The sequence below is a fragment of the Camelina sativa genome, chromosome 3 (genome assembly GCF_030686135.1).
Source record: "Camelina sativa cultivar CO46 ecotype springtype chromosome 3, ASM3068613v1".
Lineage (NCBI taxonomy): Eukaryota > Viridiplantae > Streptophyta > Magnoliopsida > Brassicales > Brassicaceae > Camelina > Camelina sativa.
Genome location: NC_141882.1, coordinates 2464775 through 2481327, shown reverse-complemented (window position 1 = coordinate 2481327; position 16553 = coordinate 2464775). Strand labels below are relative to the sequence as shown.

The 16553-nt window shown below is 37.6% G+C and overlaps 3 protein-coding genes, 1 non-coding gene and 1 pseudogene across 6 annotated transcripts; 1 reads left to right on the top strand and 4 right to left on the bottom strand.

Moving 5' to 3' along the window:
• Positions 1 to 65: 65 nt before the first annotated feature.
• LOC104764537 (1-aminocyclopropane-1-carboxylate oxidase homolog 3-like) lies at positions 66 to 1599 on the bottom strand (annotated as a pseudogene). The gene is made up of 3 exons (XR_015594967.1): positions 1001 to 1599; positions 597 to 918; positions 66 to 498 (listed from the first exon to the last, which is right to left on the bottom strand). The product of XR_015594967.1 is annotated as a 1-aminocyclopropane-1-carboxylate oxidase homolog 3-like (transcript).
• A 3365-nt stretch (positions 1600 to 4964) lies between these two features.
• Positions 4965 to 6640, bottom strand: LOC104764548 (1-aminocyclopropane-1-carboxylate oxidase homolog 2). Its single transcript, XM_010488101.2, has 3 exons — positions 6051 to 6640; positions 5550 to 5874; positions 4965 to 5417 (listed from the first exon to the last, which is right to left on the bottom strand). The coding sequence occupies exons 1-3, from the start codon at positions 6578 to 6580 to the stop codon at positions 5157 to 5159; spliced, it is 1116 nt and encodes a 371-aa protein (XP_010486403.1). The 5' UTR covers positions 6581 to 6640; the 3' UTR covers positions 4965 to 5156.
• A 34-nt stretch (positions 6641 to 6674) lies between these two features.
• Positions 6675 to 8404, bottom strand: LOC104764559 (1-aminocyclopropane-1-carboxylate oxidase homolog 1). Its single transcript, XM_010488113.3, has 3 exons — positions 7763 to 8404; positions 7192 to 7513; positions 6675 to 7105 (listed from the first exon to the last, which is right to left on the bottom strand). Exons 1-3 carry the CDS (start codon positions 8275 to 8277, stop codon positions 6854 to 6856), a joined length of 1089 nt encoding a protein of 362 aa, XP_010486415.1. The 5' UTR covers positions 8278 to 8404; the 3' UTR covers positions 6675 to 6853.
• Positions 8405 to 8483: 79 nt separating this feature from the next.
• Positions 8484 to 8556, bottom strand: TRNAA-AGC (transfer RNA alanine (anticodon AGC)). The gene has a single exon. It is a non-coding gene; the product is annotated as a tRNA-Ala (tRNA).
• Positions 8557 to 8728: 172 nt separating this feature from the next.
• Positions 8729 to 16400, top strand: LOC104764514 (anaphase-promoting complex subunit 5-like). Of its 2 annotated transcripts, none has more exons than XM_010488069.2 (20): positions 8729 to 9121; positions 9364 to 9523; positions 9618 to 9739; positions 10198 to 10432; positions 10838 to 11015; positions 11100 to 11184; positions 11293 to 11378; positions 11570 to 11699; positions 12087 to 12119; positions 12604 to 12852; positions 13149 to 13226; positions 13318 to 13580; positions 13695 to 13754; positions 13875 to 13942; positions 14133 to 14238; positions 14625 to 14766; positions 14885 to 14983; positions 15246 to 15510; positions 15812 to 15879; positions 16039 to 16400. In XM_010488069.2, the coding sequence occupies exons 1-20, from the start codon at positions 8951 to 8953 to the stop codon at positions 16189 to 16191; spliced, it is 2751 nt and encodes a 916-aa protein (XP_010486371.1). In that variant the 5' UTR covers positions 8729 to 8950; the 3' UTR covers positions 16192 to 16400. The 2 variants fall into 2 exon arrangements, with proteins under 2 accessions (XP_010486371.1, XP_087364169.1); XM_087508043.1 differs by having other exon boundaries at positions 8765 to 9121; positions 11575 to 11699.
• The last annotated feature ends 153 nt before the right edge of the window (positions 16401 to 16553 follow it).

Below are 16553 nucleotides of genomic sequence, written 5' to 3'. Positions count from 1 at the left end.
TCAACTAATCACAAAAAACAAATGACATCCAAATTAATTAGTAATATATGCATATGTCCAACATGTTCATCATTCAATAGTGAAATTCAATTGATTAACCATATCCGATTACATCATATTTGCACCAAATTGAAATGGCAATATTTAATCCATAAATTCCGCATGGTTCACACAATCACACATCTCCACGTTACATATACAGTCATGACGTATATTTGTAGGAAAGTGGTTGCTCGCAATGTTTCATATTTTAAAATGGAGCAAAGCAGAGGTTCCGTCAAGTCCTTTGGTATTAAAGTTAGTAGCGTATTCTCTTATGGTGGTTTCTCTGTACTTTGGAGGGTTTTCTTCAGACACAAGCTCTCTAATCGGTCCGTACGCTCTAGGATCCGGTCGTACGCCGGTAGTAAAGAAACATGCGGCAGACACTCGAGCTCTTGTGGCTCTGTTCCCCAATACTCTATGCTCCAAACTGATGAACTTATCGTTTGTTATAAGCTGCAGGAAAAACCGCAAACCCCACAAAAATAATATTAAAACTTTGAATTTATAGGGAAGTTCAATTATACAAGGCAAATATTCGTTGGTAAAATTGCCTGTAAAAGGTCTCCGATGTTGATGACGAGAGCGCCAGGAACAGGAGGAACATCGAACCAGTACCCTTCACGAAGAACCTGAAGGCCTTCGATCTGATCTGGAAGAAGGACGGTAAGAAAAGAGTTGTCGGCGTGCTGACTTGTGCCTAAAGTTAGGTCAGGCTCTGGACACGGTGGGTAGTAATGGGAGAGCATGAGCAAACCCTTGGAGCAATCCATGTCCTTGAGATGATTAGGGTTCAATCCTAATGCTTCTGACAAAAGCTCAAAGAGAAATTCACCCAAAATCATCACTTGCTGTGAGTATTCCATCAAAACATCCCTGAAACCGATGCAGAGTGATACACAGCATATCATGTGATTTACACAACAAATCAGATCAAGTTAAAGCAATGGAGTCATACCGACAAATCTCGGGCAGATCATGTGATTCCGGAGGATTTGGAGCCATGGTACAAGCGAAAGTGTCTCTCCAATTTGCAGCTGGAGAACTGAAGAGATCGAAGTTACTTTGATACAGAAACCTTCTGCTGAAATCGCGGCTGTAGAAACCTTTCTTAACTTCAGGGGACTGCTCGTGAAAGTCACGAACTCCATCTTTCATCTTCTCAAGAAGATCAAGCGAGACTCCGTGGTTAATCACCTGAAAAAAACCCCACTTGGCTGCTGCTTCTTTGATCTCTTCAACGGCGTTCTTGCGCTTGACCACGTTCTCGAACACCCTTCCTCCGAGATCGATCGTTGGGATCGTCTTGAGACGTAGCAAATCCGAGGGAAGCGGCTTAGGGTTTGATAACTTGAGAGATGGGTGATGGAAGATGCGTGGAATCTTTGAAACTCCGGCATCGACGAGTCCTTTCACACCCGTTTTCGTGTCATCAAAAGCTTTAAGTCACTGGCTCGATCGAATGAAGCAATATTCGTCGTCTCCATCGTTTTTGTTTCTTAAAAAACAGAGCAATATGATACAATCACACAACATAATAAACCATATAAAACAAGAATGAACTATATATGTTTTTAAGTTCAACGATGGGACAAGTTGCTACAGCTAAACCATTGATAAGAGATAAGGTTGGTAGACAACGCAACCTTCTTGTGGCAGTGACTGAGCCAACAAGTCGTAGCAATTATTGCAGAAAAAGAAAAAAGTCCACACGCGTCTTTATTAGCCAAAATGAATTTGGCATTCTCAGATCTTGAGATAGACTAATCGAGATGTTAGATTTACCATTGAGTCTTTTGGATCTGTAGAAGTTTCCATTCTCTGTAATGGTATCTCTATACTGGGGTTGGTTTTGATCAAACAAGAAAACAACTAGGGTCCTTCTAGAAGAAATGTTTTCTTGTATTCAAAGCCTAAATATTTTGTCATTGTTTTCAATATTTGGCCGAAAGACCATATTTATTACAAACACCATTAGGTTTTTACTTTTTAACCCAAAACATATTTATGATATTAATACAATAAAACTCTGATGTTTTTCATTGTCATCACCTTTAACATTCAAGCTGGTGTTGACACATCAATTAAAATCAATAGCCAATAAAAACATTTGAATTAATACAACCAAGATTGTTAAACCAATAAAAAAAACTATGTGACACTAGACATATCAATTAGGCCCAGAGTTCGAAAGCTGGTCCGGCCCGACCCGATTTTGAAAAACATTGAGCTCAGACTTAAATCTATATCCAAAAAATTGGGCTTTTTGGACTCAGCCCGTTCGGGCTTAAGAATTTTAGGACTTAGCCCAATGGGGCTCGGACCGGCCCGAAAAGCCCTAGAGCCTGAAGGATGGTCCGGCCCGACCCGGTTTTGAAAAACATTGAGCTTGGACTTAAATCTATGTCCAGAAAATTGGGTTTTTTGGACTCAGCCCGTTCGGGCTTAAGAGTTTTAGGACTTAGCCCAATGGGACTCGGACCGGCCCGAAAAGCCATTATACAAATATAATTATATTTTTTTTAACATGATTGTTTGATTGCAATATTTGATTGTAAATAAAGTTTAAAACTCTAATCTTAGTTTTCATATTTACTTAATACCCTTACTTAATATTTTTAAAATCTTTATTTGTGATATTTTATATGAATTATATATATTTTTATTTGGTTAAAGTATAAAAATTTATTTGGTTTTAAGTTATTTATTTGTTTTAGATTAAGTTGGTTTTAGTGAATATAGATGAGTTATTAAGTTTTAATTGTTTTGTTTTATATTACACTTTTAAACATTGCTTTTTAAGACATGTTATAAACTAACTTACAAGTTTGAATTCTTGATCTGTAAGATAAGCCCAGAAAAGCCCGAAAAGTCTTTTAGCTCTGATAGAGCCGGACCGGACTTTGAAATATACGCTCAAAAATATTTTGGAACAGGCCGAGAAGGGCTCAAATATATGCAGGTTTTGCAGATTTCAAGCCGAACCGGATCGAGCCAGCCCGATTGACATCCCTATGTGCCACATCACGTTGTCTTTCACTTCATAAACTCTTACAGACATAATAAAAGAAAAACACCAAGACTCTAATTGTTTGTTCGTCTCATTCACACTAACTTCTCTTGAATTCAGTTAGAGAGAAGGAACAAAAGAATCGTCAGAAAGATTTGCCTTCAATGAAACAATCAAAAAGAGAAGAAAACGCATGACTCGTGCGGCAAGAGACATGGAAGAAGCTTAGGTCATTGTTAAGAGGCAAAACAATCTCACCAAATTCACCTCTGATTAATTCGAACAATAATTTTATCAAAATCTACAGATTATGAAATCAAATTATCTGGTTATCGAGAACTCTTTGGAAGAAGAAGCGAAGTTAAAAATTATGATAGGGAAGAAATTTGAAAAGATAGACTAGAGAAAGGAGAGAGAGAGAGAGAGAGAGAGAGAGAGAGAGAGAGAGAGAGAGAGAGAGAGAGAGAGAGAGAGAGAGAGAGAGAGAGAGAGAGAGAGGGGGAGAGAGAGAGAGTGAAGATGAAGGAAGAAGAGAAGAGAGACATAGAGATATCAATTTCGTCCCTCCCTAACCACAAAATTGTCGTCTGATATACAAAAGATTAATAAAATTCACAAAAGAGCAACTTAGGCATGACAAAATTCATTAATCTCTTTTAGAATCGCAGGTCTAATTGAGGTAAAGATGTTGTTTGTGTAAATTGATTCACCTCTTTTTTGTTGACTTAGGTCTTGAATGAAGATGATATTGAGCAAATTGATGCTTTGGACTAGAACGTTTTTTTTTCAAGGTTTAGTACAATAAATGTTAATTACTACTAATCTAGAACTCTCTATGTGAAAATTATCATTATTTATTTCCCTTTCGGTCTTAGTAAATTTCAAAAGCTTCATCTTTGATTTGTAACAAACAACAGATGATAGATTGGAATCATGATTGGTTATGTAGTTGCAATATCTAAAATGGTTGGAGGCGTGCTTCAATATATGAGTTATGGACAAAACGAAAAAACTAACACATGCCATATAGAGAACACCATTAAAAACAGAATCGCCACCTTCATATGAGAAAGTGATTCAAGATGTTTGGTTCAAACCGTTGGTTCTCCTAAGCATGGCCAAGACTTCAAAGCTTTATAAAGGATATCTTGTGGAGAAGTTGACAATGATTTAAACCAAACACTTTATTCTAAAGTCGTCAAGCTAACTAATCAACGTCCACGCTAATAATATTTACAAAAGAAAATCTTATCCTGGTTTATCATGTTGTATTGGAAAATTGAACTAAATTGGATGGCTTCAATTATTGGCTTGATTGACAAAAATATTGTACTTGGTATTGATATATATATATATATATATATATAATGAGTAAGTTTGAATTATAATAAAAAGTCACATTTATATACAATATCATCCAATTTATATATCATTAAAGTAAATTTTAATGTTTATTTATCTATGTATTTAATTTTTCTAAAAACCATTTATGCGGACTCACGTACCAATGTGTAACAAAAATTACAGTAACCACAATTTGTTTAACTCTAATTTTTTTCTTCAATTTTTACTTTGAAAACTACAACAAATTATAAAAATACGAATACAAAAAAAATTATTATTAACCACTACAAAAAAATTATTAATTATGATATATTTGATTCCAAACAACATAAAAACAAATAGCATTCCAAACAACATGAAAACAAATAGTATTCTAAAAAAACAAAATAAAAGTAATAAATAAAAACTAATATAAAAGAACTTGCGGCGTAACGCAGGTACCAACCTAAACATTAATCTTATCCATGCTTGATAAAATCCCGAACACTTGAAATTCATGAATTTAGTGAACTATGAACACAAGTAAACCATTAAATATTGTCATCTAATTCAACTCATCACAAAAAACTATAGAAATCCAAAGCATATAAGTATAATCAACATGTTTATCGTTCAACATTGAAATTCAATAGGTTAATCGTATCTGAACGGAAATAACAATATCGAATCCATAAATTCCATTTCACATATGGTTCACACGCGCAACGTTACATATACTGTCATGTCGTGCACGTGTGAGAAAGCAGTAGCTCGCCATGTTTCATATTTTTAAATGGAGCAAAGCAGAGGTTCCGTCGAGTCCTTTGGCATTGACGTAAGTAGCGTAGTCTCTAACAATGGTCTCTCTGTACTTTGGAGGGTTTTCTTCAGACACAAGTTCTTTAATGGGTCCGTACAATCTAGGATTGGGTAGTACTTGTACGTGGGTGGTGAAGAAACATGCCACAGAGACTCGAGCTCTTGTGGCTCTGTTCGCCAATACTCTATGCTCCAAACTGATGAACTTGTCGTTTGTTATAAGCTGCATTTTAAAAAACCCCAATTAAAAAACATCTTTGAACTAAGAGGATGATCGCAGCTCAAACAATTATAGAATTGTAATTAAACTTGTGAAATCTGAGCTATCAAACATGAAGTGATTTGGTAAACGTGCCTGTAACAGATCTCCAATGTTGATGACGAGAGCGCCGGGAACATGACGAACATCGAACCAGTGCCCTTCACGACGAACCTGAAGCCCTCCGATCTGATCAGGAAGAAGGACGTTGAGAAAAGAGCTGTCGGAGTGCCGACTTGTGCCAAAAGTTAGGTCAGGTTCTGGACACGGTGGGTAGTAATGGCATAGCATGCGCAAACCCTTTAAGCAATCCATGTCTTTAAGGTGATTATGGTTCAACCCTAGAGCCTCTGACAAAAGCTCAAATAGAAATTCTCCCAAAATCACCACTTGCTTTGAGTATTCCATCATAACATCCCGGACAATTCACCAATGGATAGATATATTAAAGTTGATACAAGTGCCTTAATTATTGCATAAATTATTGACCAATAATATATCTATTCAGCAACGTCGTTGACTAAGGTCTGAGGCATTTTTCAACAAAATAATATTACACATGAAAACAGGTTAAAGCAATGGAATCATTCATACCTACAAATCTCTGGTATATCTTGTGGTTTTGGAGGATATGGAGCCATGTAGCAGTAGCATGAGTCTATCCAATTTGCAGATGGAGCTCTGTAGAGATCGAAATTACTTGTATACATAAACTTTTTGCTGTAATCGCGGGTGTACAATTCTTTCCTAGCTTCTGGTGGTTGCTCGTGAAAGTTACGAACTCCATCTTTCATCTCCTCAAGAAGATGGAGCGAAACTCCATGGTTGATCACTTGGAAGAAACCCCACTTGGCTGCTGCTTCTTTGATCCCTTCAGCCGCGTTCTTGCGCTTAACGTCATCCTCGAAAACCCTTCCTCCTAGATCGATCGTTGGGATCGTCTTGAGATGTAGCAACTCCGAGGGAATTGGTTTAGGGTTTGCTAGCTCGACAGATGAGTGATAGAATATGCGTGGAATCTTTGAGATTCCGGGGTCGACGAGTCCTTTCACACCCGTCTTCGTCTCATCGAAAGCTTTAAGCTCACTGGCTCGATCGAACGAAGAAGCAATTTTCGCCGTCTCCATAATTGTTTTTTTTGTTTCTCATTAAGATAAGCAGAGCAAATCATATAGCACCCTCCGACAAGTTAACCTTACCCCGACAAAAGATGGGACCAACTTTGTACTGAGATAAGTTTTACATTAACCCCATTGATAAAATACAAAAGTTGATTGCAGAGACAATTTGTGGCCCACTCGCTTTAAACACAGTCTTATTGAAAGAAAAAAAGGAAAATTATTACAGAGAGAAAAATAAAAAATCCCAAATAGCATATTTATTAGATAAATGACATTCTCTCAGATCTTGAGATAAAGTAATCCAGAGGTACCATCAAATCCCTTGGATCTGTAGAACTTTGCATACTCTGTAATTGTGGTATCTCTATATTTGGGATGGTTTTGTTCAGACAAAAGCTCTTTGATAGGTCCATAAAGTCTAGGATTCGCCATCAAATACGAACTGAAGAAACACGCCACCGATATTCTCGGTCCATCTTCATTCGCCAAAACCCTATGCTCCACGCTTATGAACTTGTCGTTTGTTATAAGCTGCACAGTGCCGGGCAGGGTTATAAAAGTCATATATTCCATAGATTAAAAATCGTAAAGGTTATAGTAAGATATTAATTTAAAACCTGTAGAAGATCTCCAACGTTTACTACAAGAGCCCCTGGAACAGGAGGAACATCAACCCAATATTGGCCATGGAGAACTTGAAGCCCTCCGATATGGTCTTGAAGAAGAAGAGTGAGAAAAGAATTGTCCGAGTGTTTGGTCAAGCCTAAAGTAAGGTCTGGTTGGGGACATGGCGGGTAATAATGGCCGAGCAACAGCAAGGAGTTGGTGCAGTCCATGTCCTTGAGGTGATTAGTGTTTAACCCTAGAGCTTCGGAGAGAAGCTCAAAAAGTAATTCACCTAATTTCATCACTTCTTTTGAGTACTCAATCATCATTTCCCTGACAAAAACAAAAGTCCTCACCAAAAAATTACCAATAGGAGATCTTATATATAATACAGTACAGTTGATTTAAAAATTTATACAAAAAGTCATGTATTGTGATATTCGTATATGGAGTAAAATACTAGTAGTCTAGTAGACCATATACTATATAATTTCATCGGACCTACGTAACATGTAACCTACATAGACCATAACTCATGAATGCAAATATTTGATTTCACGTTAACAAAATATGAAACCTTACCCACAAGTGGCGGGCAAGTCCTCCTGTCTCGGAGGATCCGGTGCCGTATAACAGCCGAGTGTATCTCTCCAATTCGCCGCGGATGAGCTAAAAAGATCGAAGTTGCTGCTATACACCATCTTACTAGCTGGATCTCGAGAGTAAAAACCTTTCTTCACCTCTGTGTCTTGCTCGTGAAACTCACGAATACCTTCTTTCATCTTCTCCAAGACATCGAGTGGGATACCGTGATTGACCACCTGGAAAAATCCCCATTTCTCCGCCGCGTCTCGGATCTTCTCCACCAAGTTTCGCCGCGTGATCGAGTCAGCGCCACCTCCTCCTTTGAGATCGATAGTAGGGATGGTGAACTCCGAGGAGGAAGGTGGTTTTGGACTTGCTAAAGTAACTGGAGGTGCACGGAATATGGCCGGAACCTCTGAGATCCCGGCATCGACAAGACCTTTGACTCCGGTTTTGGTATCGTCGAAAGCTTTTAGTTGAATTGAACGATCAATTGGAAGCGATGACTCCATTGGTTTTTGACCTTTTTCTTCTTTTAGCTGAAAATGCCATTTTCATTGGATCTTAAATTCTGAATGCAAACTTGTTTCCATAAAAGTCAACGACGAATATTTGATTTTTTAAAATGAAAACGCAAGTCTTTATGTCACCTAACCACGTGGGGAATATAACAGGAAAATATTAAAAAACGACCAATACAGATTATAACATTAAAAATTGGAGATGCGGGGTATCGATCCCCGTACCTCTCGCATGCTAAGCGAGCGCTCTACCATCTGAGCTACATCCCCAATGATGTAAGTATCTGTCTATAGCTCTCCTAAACCATACAAAATCGACTAGGTAATTATTTGGGCCTTTGGGCTCTGTAGTTTTTTGTAACTTAAAAAATATTTAGCTTCTTTGGGCCTTGGTCTCTGGGTTGGATACTCTTAACTGGAAGACGGTCAGTATGACCCGATCGTCTACCGGCTTGAAATAACCGGTTCTTAAAGTTTGTGAGAGATTGGTTTTTTTTTTTTTAAGCTCTCCAATCTTTCACTTTCTTTTTAAAAGTGAGCTCTCACTTTCCCGGTGACTCTTTTAGTCAAAATTTCAAAATAAATCATCTAAAGTGCCCTAACCCCGGCTGCTCGTCGGAGAAAATATCCGGCGAGAGAGTGAGTGTTTAAGCGACGGAGAGAGATGGCCGGATTAACGAGAACAGCCGGTGCTTTTGCGGTAACTCCACACAAGGTCTCCGTTTGCATTCTCCTGCAGATATACGCTCCTTCGGCCCAGATGTCTCTCCCCTTCCCTTTCTCTTCCGTTTCTCAGCACAACCGTCTCGGCCTTTACTTGCTCTCTCTCACTAAGGTTTCACTCTTCTTCTTCTCCCTTTTAATTGCATTGTCTTATGTTTTTTGAGGTTTAATTCAGCAAATCTCTTTTGATTCTTGTGTGAGTTTCCTGGCCCATCTCCTATACTCGAAGCTATGCTGTTGTGTCGAGTTTCTTAATTCCGTTTCTTATAGCTTTCTCCAAGTAGACGGAGTGTGGAGTTTGTGTGTTAACAAAGTGTTATTTTCCCTGACGAGATTGAGATATTCGTGCTGCAGTCTTGCGATGATATATATGAGCCGAAGCTGGAAGAGCTCATTAATCAGCTGAGGGATGTTGGTGAAGAGATGGATGCGTGGCTTACTGACCATTTAACCAATAGATTTTCTTCTTTGGCTTCACCTGATGATCTTTTGAATTTCTTTAACGACATGCGAGGTTAGCTGCTTGCTTGGTTAAAGTTTTTTTTTTTTTTTTTTTGTTTCCCCCATCATGTTTGCATCTTATTAGTTATCATTTTTTTTGTATGTAGGAATACTTGGGAGCCTTGATTCAGGAGTTGTGCAAGACGATCAGATTATTTTGGATCCCAACAGCAACTTGGGAATGTTTGTTCGTCGTTGCATTTTGGCATTTAACCTTTTATCATTCGAGGTATTGTGCTTTTTACGTGTTTTTTATTTTTGTTTTATCTTCAAACTGGATAGTAGATCTATTGTTCAAAATGATGTTTAGTCTGAGGTTTTGTTAATTATGTATGTGACGTTTGCTTGTTTTTGACCCACTAAGATAGAGTAGTTTTCCAGGCTAGATTTAAAGTGTAGGCCTACTTATAATTGCTTTTAGATTGAGATTTAATGGCAAAACTCTGACAGATCTGGGTGAAGTATAATTTTTAGCGGTAATGTTCAGAATGAATATAACGAACCTCTTGATCGTTCTTCCTTTTCCTAAGTTTAAACACCCAATTGTAATGTCGAAAATAACGTCAGAATCTATCATACAGCACCAGACACTTGTAATTTTCCGTCTTCATTCTTTACCTTGCAGAAACACATAAATAAATGTTTGAAAGAACTGTCCATTTCATTGATATGTGAAATCCCGTGCAGGGAGTTTGTCATCTTTTTTCAAGCATTGAAGATTATTGCAAAGAAGCTCATTCAAGCTCTGCTCAGTTTGATGCATCTAATAATGATCTGGAATCATTAATACATTATGATCAGATGGATATGGAGATTTATGCCATTGATAAAGCAACCGAAGAACTAGAGCTTCAGAAAAATGTTAATAGAAGCGTCCCTTTTCACCTTCATACGCCTGAAGCAATATTCAAAGTGATAGAAGGTATCACTTCTGTAAATCCCGTATTTTTGCGCAAAGAAAACTTAATATTTCTCAGCTTTTCCAAGTGCTAGAAAATATTGAGTGGATGGATAGAGTTTTATATTTGTGATCAGGCTTTAGATGCTACTTTCCTTTCTATGTTTGGTAACATGTTTTTGCTAATGCATTTGCATTAGTGGTAGGATCACAGTTCAACCTGTATCACACTTTTTTCCGACGACTTTTGAAGTGTTTGTATAAAACTTTTTAAGATTATTTTTTGTTTATGAACAGTTACAAAGATATTTCCCTACTCTAATTAAATTAGTTGCTGCTTTTGTGGTTTTGTTTCATTCTGATGTTTCGACACTTGTTTTGTAAGGCTCTCAATGTTATATAAACGCACAGAACAAATGAAACATGCAGGTTGGCGAGTTTCTCCGAAGGAATCGTCAAGAACCAGCAAGAAAATTACAGAAGCTACTCTAGTTGCTAGTGCGTCATCAAGTACAGTTGAGGATACTCTAGTAGATGAATCATTATTCCTTCGGACAAATTTGCAGATACAAGGGTTTTTAATGGAGCAGGCTGATGCAATTGAAACGTAAACCTCTATTTTCTTAGTAATCGATATAATTCTGTCAAAAGTACTGCTAGTTCTAAAACGTTCATCTCCTTGAAATGTCAGCCATGGAAGTTCAAGTTCATTCTCGTCAAGTTCGATTGAAAATTTCCTTGAGCAGCTTCAGAATTTAGCCCCTGAATTGCATCGTGTAATGTTCTTGCTTCTTCATATTTTACTTTGCATTCGATTCAGAAGTTATCTATTCTTTGATTGTTTTAATATTCTTACATGTTATGTATGGCATGCAATGATGCAGGTTCACTTTTTGCGCTACTTGAATAAACTTCACAGCGATGACTATTTTGCTGCTTTGGATAATCTCCTCCGTTACTTTGATTACAGGTAATCTGTAGTTTTTGCTGTTATTATCCGTTTCCCAAAAAAAAAATGTCAGAATTATCATAATATTACTGCTGACTGCTTATCGCTTGCATGTGACTCCTGTAAATATCCTGTTTTGTTTGCCTGTTAGATGTTTGGCACTAAGAAATTTGTTTCAAACATGAGCTGATCCATGTTCCATTGCCTTAAAGTGCAGGGACCGAGGGATTTGACCTTGTTCCTCCTTCAGCTGATTGCAGCATGTATGGAAGGTACGAGATTGCGTTGCTATGTTTGGGAATGATGCATTTCCGCTTTGGGCATCCGAATTTGGCCCTAGAGGTGAGCACTACTTATTTTGATAGTTTCTATTGCTAAAGAATTGTTCTTGACCTTTAAAATACTTCCTTGATGGACCACATTGTACGTTGGATAGTTTATTGGGCTGTTTGTGAGGCTAATAATAAGTGATGCTCATTTTTGATGAATCTTGAGTGTGTTAACCTGACACTATTATTCTCCTTGATATATTACTTGAAATTATAGTGAGCTACTTAGATCATACTTCTGTGTATATACAAATTTATTTTAAAAAGTTAAAAATTTGCCCATGCAAGCAGTGATTTGTTTGCTATCTTAACTTCATAATTATAAGTGATCTCACTAGACATGAAGTAGGGTCTTATCATTGTTTGGTGTGCTTATAATATGGTTTCTCCCCAACCACAGGTTTTAACAGAAGCTGTGCGTGTATCACAGCAGGTATATTCTCACTTTATTCATCTGCTGTTACTTTATTTATTGTATATTTTGAAGAAAGTGGTGTGTTAAATTCCTGCAGGACGTGTAGTTGTATAAAATTTTCCTTAAGCTGAATTTGGAGCTACTTTTTTTCTAGTTTTATATTATAAAGTTCTGCGAAGGGATTTAGGACCATTATTGCTCTGTCTCTTAATATAATTCTGTATTTAAGAGCATCAGACTTAATTTACAGTTTTACATGATGTTTTACCGCTGATAAAAAGATATATGTAAATTACGTACTGATTTTATGGTGTCACATGGGGTAGTGCAGTCTTAGCAGATATGAATTAGTTGTATATTGTACATGCTAGACGGATCAAATTTTCTCACGTAGCTTCAATGTGCAATCACATGAGCACCGTCAAAAGCTTATGTTGTTTGAAGATACTTTTGTTCAAGCTATATATATTTATGGTATTTAAAACGTATGTTGATTCTGCAGCTTAGTAATGATACTTGTCTAGCATATACACTAGCAGCAATGAGCAACTTGTTATCAGAAATGGGCATTGCAAGTACTAGCAGTGTTCTTGGATCCTCGTACTCACCTGTCACTAGCACTGCGTCGTCATTATCTGTACAACAAAGAGTGTACATACTTTTGAAGGAGTCTTTAAGGAGAGCTGACAGTCTAAAGTTAAGACGCTTAGTGGCTTCCAATCATCTTGCGATGGCTAAATTTGAGTTAATGGTAAGGTCTATACTCAACTAGTTTTCTTGGGTTATAGGATGTGTTACAAAGAAAGAAAAGTGACCAGTTTCCTTTCCGCATGTGTCTTCTTTCATCTCTTTTTTTTTTGTTTCTGTAAACTTGACGTACGAAGCTTAAATTTGCACGTACTTTTACATTCAGAATATCTGTTTTTTTTAATGCTTAGCTAGCCCTGCTTCTTTGATAACTGTCAAATAGTGCAAAAAAATCCATATATTTGGTATCCTAATGTTTGGTATACGTGAAATCAGAATAGTTATTTTGTTGTAATACAGCATGTGCAAAGGCCTCTACTGTCGTTTGGTCCCAAAGCTTCCATGCGTCACAAAACTTGTCCAGTTAGTGTCTGCAAGGTACTGAGTATACCACCTAACTATTTTGAATAGAGTGAAATATTTACATCTCCCTTTGAGGTCTAATCAGTTCTTGAATAATCCATGGCAGGAGATACGACTAGGTGCACACCTAATCAGCGACTTTTCTTCTGAAAGCTCTACTATGGCCATCGATGGTTCTCTAAGCTCGGCTTGGCTTAAAGACTTGCAAAAACCATGGGGTCCAGCTGTGGTTTCCCAGGACTCTGGTTCTAGAAAGAGTTCGACTTTTTTCCAATTATGTGATCATTCGGTCTCGATTCCTGGATCAGTATCACAATTAATAGGTGCTTCATATCTACTCCGGGCTACTTCATGGGAGTTTTATGGCAGGTATACTCATACAATTCCGCCCTTTGCTGACCTCAACTTTCTGACAACTAACCACCATAGAAAGTACAAAGTGTTGATTTTCTGTAGTTCATTAATTCATTTGTTTCTTGATAGTGCTCTTATGGCTCGTATGAATACCTTGGTGTATGCTACTTTATTCGGTGACCATTCAAGGTAATTTCCTTGAAATATATCACTTTCTTTTCCCCGCCCCACACTCTCTCTCTTCCTTCTTTCTAAAACGGTCTCTTACATTCGTCTTGAGGGATTTTGATCTATTTCTTGCTTCTGTAGTTCATCTGACGGAGAGTTAGCATACTTAAAGCTCATTCAACATCTGGCACTATATAAGGGACACAAAGGTTAGATTGCATAAGGTCATGTTTATCTTGTTATGGGCCAAGTCGGTGTAGAAATGTCTATATTTTATTCGAAATTTTCCAATCACGTTTATTTGTTGCTGCTTCTATTGCATGCAGGGTATTTATTTAGATCTTGCTTTATGTTTTTCTTTCCTGTGTTGACCTGTTTTCTGAAAAAATGCTTTTCTAGATGCCTTTGCTGCTCTTAAGATTGCGGAGGAAAAGTTCTTAACCGTATCAAAATCAAAAATTTTGTTGCTCAAGTTGCAGCTACTACATGAACGTGCCTTGCATTGGTAAGGTTCCCAGTCTCCTAAACATGTCACTCCAGTTAATCTCTCTATTGGTTCATATAAGCACCATGGGTACGAGAAAGGATGGGGGTTTCTAATCAACTTTTGCTCCCCCAACGCAACTCTGCCGGAGTTTCACTATTTTACAGCACTCTAAATTCTAAATAAAATGCATCTTCTTGATATTTTGCTTAAGCAACATCATAGAACCAGCAAATCTAATTCATCTGCGATCATTTAGTGCATTGTTTGAGGGTTATGTAGATAAATTTAAACGCTTCGAAACTGTATAAACCATTCATTTGGTTATAGAATTTGAACAGAGGCTTTCTGTTGTGTTGGAATTGTTATCTCTAAGTCAGCTGTTTTAACTTTCTTAACTCTATTAGTGGGAATCTAAAGCTAGCTCAACCAATGTGCAATGAGCTAGGAGGCTTGGCATCAACAGCCATGGGTGTAGACATGGAGCTGAAAGTAGAAGCAAGTCTTCGCGAAGCTCGGACTTTGCTTGCAGCAAAACAGTATAGCCAGGTTTGTAGTAAATCCTTATTGACCATCTGTTATTAACTCCATGTGCAATCTATAATCTCAGGCCATGTGCTATTGTTAGTGTATCTTCAAGTTTGCTTTCCTATTACGTTCTCTACAGGCAGCAAATGTGGCACACTCCCTTTTTTGCACGTGTCACAAATTCAATTTGCAAATCGAAAAGGCTTCTGTTCTTCTTCTTCTTGCAGAGATCCATAAGGTAATAAATTTCTAGCTTGAGAACACATTAATTGGAATCTGATATTCCAGTGACAATCTATGCTACCTTACGAGATTGGTTTGCTGGAATATATTTTTCCTTCCATGCATAGCTTAGCTAACATGCATGTATTTCTTCTGAATCTGCTCTATCATTGGGATTAGAATACATAAAACCATTGTGCTATGGGTATTATTTTCATTTCTTCATCAGTTTTCTGAGTGGCTTTCAATTTTCGCCCCCCTTCTTTTTTGGTTCACAGAAGTCAGGAAATTCAGTCCTGGGTCTTCCATATGCGTTGGCAAGCATCTCGTTTTGCCAGTCATTCAACTTGGATCTTCTCAGAGCATCAGCTACGCTCACGCTGGCTGAGCTGTGGCTTGGTCTTAGATCAAATCATGCTAAACGGGCATTAGACCTTTTGCATGGGGCTTTCCCTATGATTCTTGGTCATGGAGGTTTGGAGTTGCGTGCTCGAGCATACATCTTTGAAGCAAACTGCTATCTCTCGGATCCAAGCTTTTCAGGTAGCTTTTGTTGTCTTTTACTACTTAGACTGTAGGTACTTTTTTTGCCGTCAGATTGTCGTTCATGTTTCGTAGTTGCAAGATATCGAATAGTCATTGCCTTTTCAGAATGAACGGACAATGAAAATAACAAGCCAAACATGGTCTCTGTTTTATTAAGAATAAATTGAAGTGAATGACATTAGGGTTATGGTAGCCTAAGTGAGATGTTCAAAACATAATGAATAGAATCCGACTGTTATGGATAAAGTTTTATCTTTCTCGTTGCAAGTTTTTAATTTGTTTTGACTTTTGCTACCAGTATCCACAGATTCAGATACTGTCCTGGATTCTCTAAGGCAAGCTTCAGATGAACTTGAAGCTTTGGAGGTAACTTATGCCAATAAGAATGCTATATAGCTTTTGATTCAAAAATAAAACCGAACTCTTATACAACTAGGTTTCAGCTTCGTTAGCTCATCATAACTGAAAAAATTGGATCTTAGTAACCGTGATTCACTATTGGTACTCATTGTGTTTATTGTGCAGTACCATGAACTGGCAGCGGAAGCCTCGTACTTAATGGCGATGGTATATGACAAGCTGGGACGGGTTGAGGAGAGGGAAGAAGCTGCGGCTTTGTTTAAGAAGCATATAATAGCTCTAGAAAACCCTCAAGATGTGGAACAAAACATGGCATAAGAGTTTGAGACCTTAGTTAAATAAGCTTATTGTGCAAAGCTTGTAACTTTAAATTGTAACAATGCTCCTTAAGACGCGTCGTTCTTCTAGTGGATCGGAACTAGACCTTGTGTAACTCATAACAAATTTAACAAACTATAAGCTAGGGATGACGGATGTAATCGTATGTTTGGGCGGGAGTGAAAGAATTAAGAGGTCAAAATTCTAAAGGTAGCTGTAGATGGATTTGGTTTGGACATATGAATAGTGAAGTTGAGCTGTTTGATCACTGGAGCAATAGATGGAGTTTCATGCATACATGTAAGGTTGTCTCTTTACATATCGTAAGTTTGAGAAAATTGGCATTACAAAGTGGTTGTCTG

What these genes read in the sequence shown, in the direction of transcription:
- LOC104764548 (XM_010488101.2), bottom strand. Translation starts at nt 6,580, where the DNA reads ATGGAGACGGCGAAAATTGCTTCTTCGTTCGATCGAGCCAGTGAGCTT. An exon ending in CAAGATATACCAGAGATTTG is followed by an intron (nt 5,875 to 6,050) that starts TAGGTATGAATG and finishes TTGGTGAATTGT; the next exon opens with CCGGGATGTTATGATGGAAT. An exon ending in ACATTGGAGATCTGTTACAG is followed by an intron (nt 5,418 to 5,549) that starts GCACGTTTACCA and finishes TTTAAAATGCAG; the next exon opens with CTTATAACAAACGACAAGTT.
- LOC104764559 (XM_010488113.3), bottom strand. Translation starts at nt 8,277, where the DNA reads ATGGAGTCATCGCTTCCAATTGATCGTTCAATTCAACTAAAAGCTTTC. An exon ending in GACTTGCCCGCCACTTGTGG is followed by an intron (nt 7,514 to 7,762) that starts GTAAGGTTTCAT and finishes TGTTTTTGTCAG; the next exon opens with GGAAATGATGATTGAGTACT. An exon ending in ACGTTGGAGATCTTCTACAG is followed by an intron (nt 7,106 to 7,191) that starts GTTTTAAATTAA and finishes GGCACTGTGCAG; the next exon opens with CTTATAACAAACGACAAGTT.
- LOC104764514 (XM_010488069.2), top strand. Translation starts at nt 8,951, where the DNA reads ATGGCCGGATTAACGAGAACAGCCGGTGCTTTTGCGGTAACTCCACAC. An exon ending in ATCCGAATTTGGCCCTAGAG is followed by an intron (nt 11,700 to 12,086) that starts GTGAGCACTACT and finishes CCCCAACCACAG; the next exon opens with GTTTTAACAGAAGCTGTGCG. An exon ending in TGGCTAAATTTGAGTTAATG is followed by an intron (nt 12,853 to 13,148) that starts GTAAGGTCTATA and finishes GTTGTAATACAG; the next exon opens with CATGTGCAAAGGCCTCTACT.